The following is a 9,385-nucleotide window of genomic DNA, read 5'->3' on the forward strand; positions in this document are numbered from 1 at the left end:
TGTCCCCGAGTTTAGCCCAGTGAGGGCTCCTGTCCCCGAGTTTGGCCCAGAGAGGGCTCCAGTCCCCATGTCCGGCCCAAGGAGGGCTCCAGTCCCCACGTCCAGCCCAGGGAGGGCCACAGTTCCCGAGTTAGGCCTACGGAGGGCCTCTAAAGACTATATTCTCCCCAAGGATTTTTTGGGGGGGTATTAGGGGTCCATCCCTGGAGGCCGGGCCGAGTGCCGAGGCCAGGCTCCTCGAGCTCCCTGTTCCACCCTGGCCTTCTGAACTGTCTGCTCCGCCATGGCTTCCTAGTCTGCCTGCTCCACCATTGTGCCCCGAACTGCCTGCTCCGCCATGGTTCCCAGAGCTCCCTGCTCGGCCATGGCACCTGTGATCCCTGTGCCGCCATGGCACCCTGGACTGCCTGATCCACCCTGGAGGTATTCCCCATGTCCCAGTCCTGCACCAGCCTCCAGGGCGCCTTCAGGGAAGGGGGAGTAATGTCAGACTCTGTTCTGTGTTTTGTGTGTTTTGCTTCCCATGTGTTTCTATGCTGATATTTGGTCCTTCCTGTTCCTGTCCTTATCATTTGTTCCAGGTGTTCCCTGTTTAGTTCTATTGATCCCAGGTGTGTCTCGTCATCCCCTCGTCATGTCATGTGTATATAAAGTGTTCCCTGTTCTTAGTTCGGCGTCCGGTATTGTATATTTCAACCTCTCCTGCTACGTGTGTTTTCCTGGTTCCCTTGTGTTGGATTAATGAAGTTTCCTTGTGATGTACTCCACGTCTCCTCGTTCCTCGCTCCGCGCTCCCTCACAGTAGCGAACGTGACAGTCTTAGGCTATTAGGTAAAAATGTATTAGCTAATTTGACCATTTTATGACATGGTCAGGTTAGTTCAGGACAGGTTGTCACTATATTTCAGTAGAAATTACATAAAGTATGTATGTATGTATGTGTAGTTTACCATAAATGCTTGTCAGTACATTCAATATTTTAACCATATTTCAAAGACAACAGAGGTAACCATGAAATTATGTATAAAGATGCACTTAAGTCTACTTAAGTTTATTCTGTATAAGTACCTTTTTTTGTTTGCTAAAGTATACTTTTTCGCATCCATTCAAGGTGTAAGGAAAATATTAATAGTTCCAGAAGCAGAAAGTAAAACTTTTGTTGAAATTGGTATAAAAGTCTTTCAAAACCAACATGAATACAAAATAACATTTCCAAGAGCTACATTTTTCATATTCATCATCTCTCTTAATCACAATTTTCACACCCTTTTCATAAATGTATAAAAGTAACCCTCCTGCTTCAGTTCCTGTGTTGATGGGGTCATTCCTATTAATTACTTTGCTTAGTTCTGATCCAGAACCGGACATGATGTGAGTCACAAATCTCTGTTATAAGACATGGTGTTCCAGTGATGTCATTCTGTCTCTCACCTTCACAGAAGTCACAGACCAGGGTGGCCGGCGGGACTTGAAAGCAGTGCCGTTCATCAGCTACCTGTCGGGCCTGCTGAAGACGCAGCTGCTGTCTGATGACCTGGTGGCCGGTGTGGAGATCCGGTGCCAGGAGAAGGGCAGCTGCCCGGCTGCCTGTCACCTGTGCAGACAAGCGGGCCGTGAGACACCCAGCCCGACACCAGTCCTCTTGGAAGTGAGCCGCATCGTGCCCCTGTACAGCCTGGTGCAGGATAACGTTACTAAAGAGGTAAATGAGGGATGCATTTGATCAAGTCTTTGACTCTTTTAAAGAAAGGTTCACACGAATTGAAAAGGTTTTCCAGTCTGTTAGTTTTGAATTCTAATTTTGAATTCTGAAGTCTCTTATGAAAAATGAATAGAGTAAAAACAGTAATATTTTGTAATATATTTTTTTTTTTTTACAATTTAAAAGGACAGTTTTATAATTTATTATATGGTAAAATGCAATTTATTCCTGTGATCAAAGCTGCATTTTCAGCATCATTACTTCAGTGTCACATGATCCTTCAGAAATCATTCTAATATGCTGATTTGCTGCTAACGTCACAGTAGCGAACGTGACAGTCTTAGGCTATTAGGTAAAAATGTATTAGCTAATTTGACCATTTTATGACATGGTCAGGTTAGTTCAGGACAGGTTGTCACTATATTTCAGTAGAAATTACATAAAGTATGTATGTATGTATGTGTGTGTGCTAGAGCTATTTTGTAACCTTATAAATGGCTTTACTGTCACTATTGATCAATTTATTGCGTCCTTCCTGACTAAAAGTATTGAATGGTAGTGTATGCACTATAAACCCAAAAACCAATGCACTGACCTGAACATTATATGGAAACATTGTAATTATCAGGGAATTTGAAGAAGAAAGGTCAAAAGAAAATATGAAATATTTGACAGGAAATGTCTAGCTGCTTTCACTATAAACTAACTATTAATTATGTATTTTATCTCAATAAACTCCTAATTTGCTGCTTATTATTAGCTAGTAAGGTAGTTGTAAAGTTGAGGTATGGGGTTTAAGGATTAAGGGATCTAAATGGTCATGCAGAATAAGGCACTAATATGTGCTTTATAGGTACTAATATGCTAGTAATATGCATGTTAATAAGCAACTAGTTAATAGTGAGAATTGATCCCTAAACTAAAGTGTTACCAAAAAGGTTTATTTGCTGAAACTAAGGTGCTGCAAAGAACCGTTAAATAAACTTTAAATGGTATTGATAAGGTGTGTGTGTGTGTGTGTGTGTGTGTGTGTGTGTGTGTGTGTGTGTCTGTACCATATTTTGGAGACAAATTGTAACCCAGAAGTGAGCAAAACCTGACAAAATCACCCAAAATTAGTAAAACGGTGTGTTTTGCAATTTGTGAACATACAGCAGGATACAAGGGAGAGGAACTGATCAGATATTGATTGTGTGTGTGTGTGTGTGTGTGAAGTTTCATGCGCGTTAAGAAGTTACAGTACTTCTTATGCTCAATTGACAATATTGCCATAAGTTGAAATATAGTCTTTTTTATTATTTATTAGATTATGTATACGATCTTGAATCAACATGACATCTGATCCTTAAATTCATTTGAATTAGCCTCTTAAGACCCTGCGGCCTCATATGAGGACATTATATTTTTGTGAATTTCTCTGAGACTATACATGCCACAGTTTTAAGTCTGAATGTCCTGTACAGAGCACATTCAGGGCTTTTCAGAGATACTAAATGTTTGGATGTTTCACCATGACCACTCCCTCTACTTGGTCTTAAAAAATGTCTGATATTAATTTCATTTTACACACATTTTGCAGAAAGAAAAATAGTATATTGAATCATTCTGTTATAACATAGTTGAGAATCATCTTTATACAAAGTTTGATTAAAAAAAAAAACCTTGAAAACTAAAAATGTATTGATTTAAAAAAATCAATTGTTTTTGCCTATTCGTGTTCATTCCTGTCTTTTTATTTTTTTTAAAGAAATTGAGTCCCGATGTCCTCATCGATGTCCCGATGACATAGCATAACTTATGAATGAAATATTTTTTTAACATTATTTTTAATGCTCTAAACAATGTAAAGACATGGAAAAAACTAACTTTTTCCTAAAACTTTTTTCTCGGGTCTTAAGAGGTTAGAGCTGAATTATGTATAAAAAGCTGACATATTCAGCTCACATGTGGAAGGTATAAATATGAATTCCACAGATATTGTTTCTTGTTGGATGTTGGCAGTGGATTCAGTCTCCTTTTGAGTAAATAAGTGACGTATTCTGCTGCTCCAGATGTGCCAGAAGATGGCAGGAGTGATTTTCATTACGATGAAGCAGGGTTTGTCTTTCTGAAAGGATGTTACAAACTGGGATAACTGAACTTAGAGAAAATGCAGCATGAACAATTATATACTAATATCGTAATAGAAGAATAATAACAATCTTTAAACCACCGTTTCTTGGCTGAACTGCGTGATCATAAAATATCCCCTGTCCTTAAATGAGGAGATTGCATTAGTAGCTGCTGCACCTTCTGAGTCACCGCGTAATGAGGATATTAAATTTAGTTTTGGAGCAGATTTACAAGAGCTTTCTTTTCCGCATCATCCCTTGTACTGTTGACGTCTTGAAAGGCAAGATGCCATTAACCAGTGTCTGTTGTTCAGCAGCGTCAAAAGACTCGAGACTGACTCACTTACCAAATGGCCTACTTTGGCCCAGTGCGTACCTGACGGACAGCCACTCTGGGGATCGGACCTGCTTCATAACACTGATTCCCCCAGCAGGGAGCTAAGCTACCTGCATGTGTGTTTGTGTGTGTGTGTGTGGATCTTGCTAATAACAGGAGTGTCAACAATGACAAAAGGCTCTCAATCGATAGCAGATGGTCCCTAGCAGGGATCTGTCGATTGGTAAACAAACAGAAGCGAAAAACACAGCCGAGTCGACTGGGAAGGGCTCAGACTAAAGCGTATAGCATGCTCAGAAGATACTGCGAGATTATGAGGATGATATTGATGTCATCGACTCTGGGGACGAGCCAAGGCTCCTTGCGGTCACAGCCTCCTGTCAATTAATGTAACAGACACAAAATACCTACAGAGACAATGCTGTCATCTTTACCTGAACCCAAAACGATGCCTCTTTCAACAAAGATGGGAGCGCTTCATGATTAGGACATGATGGAGAAGAAGTCAATGAGCTGGTCTAGCTTTGGTCCATTGAGAACCGAACATTGACATTCCTGCGTAATCCATCTTTTTTTTTTTGTAGTCTCACTAGTTTTATAAAGCAGGTTTTAACATCAGCTTTAAGATAACACAACTTGCTTTTCAGTTTTGACCATCAAAACTTTACATCAGTCAGTTTGCAAATAACATGGATGGAGTTTACGAGTTTTGAGAATGTATTTTAACTTTAAGTTATTTCCATACCCTGCTGATTTTGATGCAGCCGTCAGAAGGTTTAAGGAATTAAGTTACAGCAAAAAGAGCAAATCAATGTATACAGTATTTCGTGTCCTTTTTGCCTGATTGAGCTTATTTGTCAGTCTCTTTCTAATGGAAATATGGTTATGATATGAAATTCTGTCCATTTCCTTAAAAACACTGTACCGGAAAACAAGTCTGCAAAGGATAAAAAGCGAAATTCACAGAGCTTCTCATGTGACAGTTTTGATCCTGTTTTCATCATGGTTCCCCCCTTCGCAATCCAGCTGCACACGCTTGCACATACACACTCATACACTGTTCTTTATATATTTGTGCAAGTAGGAAACTCATCAGTCATTTTAAGATTACGAAGGAACTCTTTGGACACAGAGAAGAGAAGAAACGTTCATTCCAGCCGTTTTCTCATACATCTGGCAGTACGTTTCTAATGCATCTCTAATCTGCAGTCAAACATAGCTTTAAAGTTGACATGAAATGGAAATTCATGTAATTTTTAATCAAAATGTCATAGCTGGGTTTTCCAGTTAAAATTTTGGACTTATCTCTGGTGACACAGTATATGCCAGGCGTCTCCAACCATAGACTGCAAGCTTGCTGTGCAATGCTCACTCTGCAAAATCCAATTAACAGCCTATGCATAGAACTGAATCCCGCCCTACATTTTTTCTTATTCGATAAGCTGCCGCACTCAGATGTATGTAACAATGTAGAAGAAAAGGTCTGTAGCTACTTCCGTTTCATTGCAACCTTATTCTGAAGTATACTTTATGCAATAAACCAAATGCAGACAATTCTGGCTATACATACGGTTAATCTCCTGCGCTTTTTTTGCAATTCGGAATGCGCTGCATCCTTAATTAATTTCTGACACAAGCAGGTGTTGCATTCTCAGCATTGCCACAAGGGGCACTAAAAAGTATAAGCTCAAACTTTCACCTCTGTGTACTATTGTAAAGTACAGCATTTTTTGGTCTTAGTTATGCATGTTTAATATGCATGTTCAAGATCTCGCAGTACTCCGTTTTCAAGGTCAGCATTTGTTGACGGATATGCTAAAGTTGGCAAGAAATCAAAATTCTATGTATTTTTTAAGGAATTTTGTAGATCTTATTTTGAACAATTAATTGATGAATAATTAGTGTCACTTGGATGTACGTTGCAATGCAGAACAAAAGTATGTCGCTACTTCTGCAAAACTGCAACCTTAAGCCTTTATTATGGAAGCATTTCTACCATGAATGAATGAATGAATGAATGAAGATAATTGTGACTTTTTCTCACAATTCAGACTTCTTTTTCTATATTTTATATAGAAAAGTATAGAATATAGAGAGTTTATATATCAAAATTTGCACTTTTTCTTGCAATTATGAGCAATGAACTCACAATAGTGAGATATAAACTCACAGTATCCTTTTTTTTATACTCGCAATACATTTTTCTTTATCCAGTGGAGGAAAAAAATAAATAAAACAGTAACACTTTATTTCGATAGTCCACTTTAGACATTCTATTAACAGTAAGTAACTTTGCAACTACATGTCAGCTAGCAGTCATTAGAGTATTAGTAGACTGTCTGCTTAATATCTTCTAACACTTTCTTTGTCAACTTATTCTACTAACCCTAAACCTACCCTAACAGTCTACTCTGAGAGTTAGTAGACATGTAGTTGCAAATTAATGAGAATTAGTTGACATGTAGTTGACATGTAGTTACAAAGTTACTTATAGTTAATAGAATGTCTAAAGTGGACTGCCGAAATAAAGTGTAACCAAAAAAACAATTGCGAGATATACCGTATTGGCCCGAATATAAGACGACCCTGATTATAAGACGACCCCCCTTTTTCCAGATGTACCTTTTGGAAAAAGGCTTTTTAAAAACCAAATCTTGTTTTTTCTCAGTAAAACACATTTTGTCTTCAATTATTTTCATATTGCATATTTTTCCTATTTTAATTTTTGTTTTGAAAGTATGGCAAAAACTGGTAAAATTTACTAACAAATCACATTTAAAAAATGTACACTTTTTGATATACCATAAAAAAAAAAAAAACAGGTAGCCCATCTGAATTAGGACATTTAGGCTATCCATCTAATAGTAACCTACCAAAATCTTAGTAACAGTAGAAGTTAAATGTTACTGTAGTCTTCAAATCTGGGTACTGTCTTACGTTTTAAAATCACAAAGGGAGTTTGGTCGCGATCTTTACAACACGCATTTACGTATTTCATGGCACACTAATTTTATGCGTATTTGGCGCCAGCTATTGTTGTGGGTGTATTATTGACATGTCAAAGTCTAGACCCTGAATATAAGACGACCGCGTTTTTTCAGATGTATTTCCAAGAAAAAAAACATCGTCTTATATTCGGGTCAATACGGTAAACTCAGAATTCTGGAAAAAAGAAGTCATAATTCTGAGTTTATAGAATTGCAGGAAAAAGAGATTAAAAAAATACCTTTTTATTTTTTATTCTGTGATGGAAGATATAAAGATATTCAATATAAACACGAAATTCTAAGGAATTTTTGATATCTTAATTTTATATCAGTTTATATCTTGCATTTCTGACGTTTTTTTTTTTTTTTTTTTGACAGAATTGCAAGAAAGAAGTCTAAATTATAGGATACAAATTGCAATGATGTTTTTAATTTTTATCCTGTGGCAGAAACAAGCTTCATTCTTCATTGTAGAAAAATGTAGATGAAGATTTTTCATCATTAAATTTAACTAGTTAAAGCAATGAGATGTTACAGTATAATAGCACTGATTTATATAAATGAGGTCATGATTAACCATCAATCTAAATCAATGGAGGCTTGTAAAACAAAGTATCTAGTCACTACAGCGAAACAGCAAAAGTTTTTCTTGTTCACAAACTGTCTGGCATCATACTAACGCACACTGCCAAGCACCTTTTATTTGCCCTCCAAGTTTTGCTGGCAATTTTGCTTAAAGTTCTGAATTTTGTTGTGTCGCTCTGCAAAACTTCCTAAAAGCAATTCCCCGAAAATCAGCTTAACAAGTGGAGTGTTATATTTTGTGTGTGTTGAAGATAGCCTTCACTGTAATTGAGTATACAACTTATTATAGGAATAAAACTGCTCAGCTAGGGAATCGCCAAAGGTATGCCACCAATCCGATCATGGTACAGTCTCCGCTTTCCAAAGAAGAAAATTATAGATACTGCCCTTACAGTTTGTATTTAACCCAAGGCAATATGCTGACAGAAATCAATTTTCCAGGGAATGCTATAGCCATGGATTTTGCTAGCCATTTAAGTGGATAGAGAAAGCAAATCGAATCAGCTTATAGACACCCTGTAGCCAGTTTGCTGCTTTTCAACGATGTGCACTTTTATTTGCATTCTTCGTGTCCCCTTATGAACCCTGGATTCAATCGAAGCCATAGCTCTCTTCCTGGAAGATGGTTATAGGTGTTCCTAGAAACAGGGACATTTCCTTCACTACATTATGCCGAATGTTCGGAATGACCTGTTTGCTGAGGTTTTGGGTCATCGAATGAATCAATCCCTTGGGTCAGCTGGCTAATGTTTGCACATATCAGATGCTGATTGGGGACAGTAATAGGGTGAGCTCAGATGAGTTACAACAGATAATAGCATTTAGACGTCATGATTGCCCCGCGTCTTGTCATTGGGAATGGGTTTCTCTGAGGTCTAGGGAGTTAAGAGGTTTTGTGGAACTCAGGGGTCATCAATGGTTTCAAAAAAGAAAGCAAATGTCGTAAACAGTTTCCCTAAAAGTGTGTTTGTTTACTGTTTACGTTTATAGTGCACAACCCATTTCAGGTCTTCAGAAAGCTTGGTTTTGAATTTTGTAGGAGGCAATATTTATTAAAGTGAAATCAAAGAAAAGTGTTTGAGTAAATGTAATTGGTTACCGTACTTAAGTATACGGTGGCCGAGAAGTGCAAAGCAAATCACAATTCTGAAAACAAAATAACAAATTACAAATGCAAATGCAAGTCTAAAAAACAAAATAACAATTCAGAAAGCACAACAACAATTCAGAAAACATTATAAGTCAGAAAACACGACAAATTCGAAAACAAAATAACAAGTCAGAAAACACAACTACAAATCCGAAAACAAATTAACAAGTCAGAAAACACAACGACAAATCAGACAAACCGGAAGAGGTAGGTATAGTTTGAGACAGCGCCATTGGTTTGAGAATAGATTACTCACCGCTGACTGGACGAGACATCTGTCAATAAACTTATACAGGGAAGAACCAGCTGAAGAACAGCAGAGTCGTGGTAGAAAGTTCGGAGATGGTATTAAAGTAGCTCAGTTTAAATGTATTGTATGAATTGCCCTTACGCTGGAATAAAAAATACGGGGTGTCTATTTACATTTAGTTAAAAGTGGATGTAAATCATCAGCTCCAATGGTGCAGATGGATAAGTGCGTGCCATTGGCTTTTTGACGCGATAGATCCGGGT

General features: G+C 37.8%; 1 protein-coding gene across 1 annotated transcript in view; it reads left to right on the top strand.

The window, feature by feature from the left end:
• LOC107675510 (astrotactin-2-like) overlaps window positions 1-9,385 on the top strand; it is a 541,421-nt gene that overhangs the window by 435,719 nt on the left and 96,317 nt on the right. Inside the window, exon 17 of the mRNA XM_016469894.1 lies at window positions 1,440-1,702. Coding sequence (XP_016325380.1) covers window positions 1,440-1,702 — 263 coding nt within the window. The remainder of the gene's footprint in view (window positions 1-1,439; window positions 1,703-9,385) is intronic.

Source organism: Sinocyclocheilus anshuiensis, unplaced genomic scaffold, assembly GCF_001515605.1.
Source record: "Sinocyclocheilus anshuiensis isolate Anshui unplaced genomic scaffold, SAMN03320099.WGS_v1.1 scaffold1604, whole genome shotgun sequence".
In the NCBI taxonomy this organism is placed as follows: Eukaryota; Metazoa; Chordata; class Actinopteri; order Cypriniformes; family Cyprinidae; genus Sinocyclocheilus; species Sinocyclocheilus anshuiensis.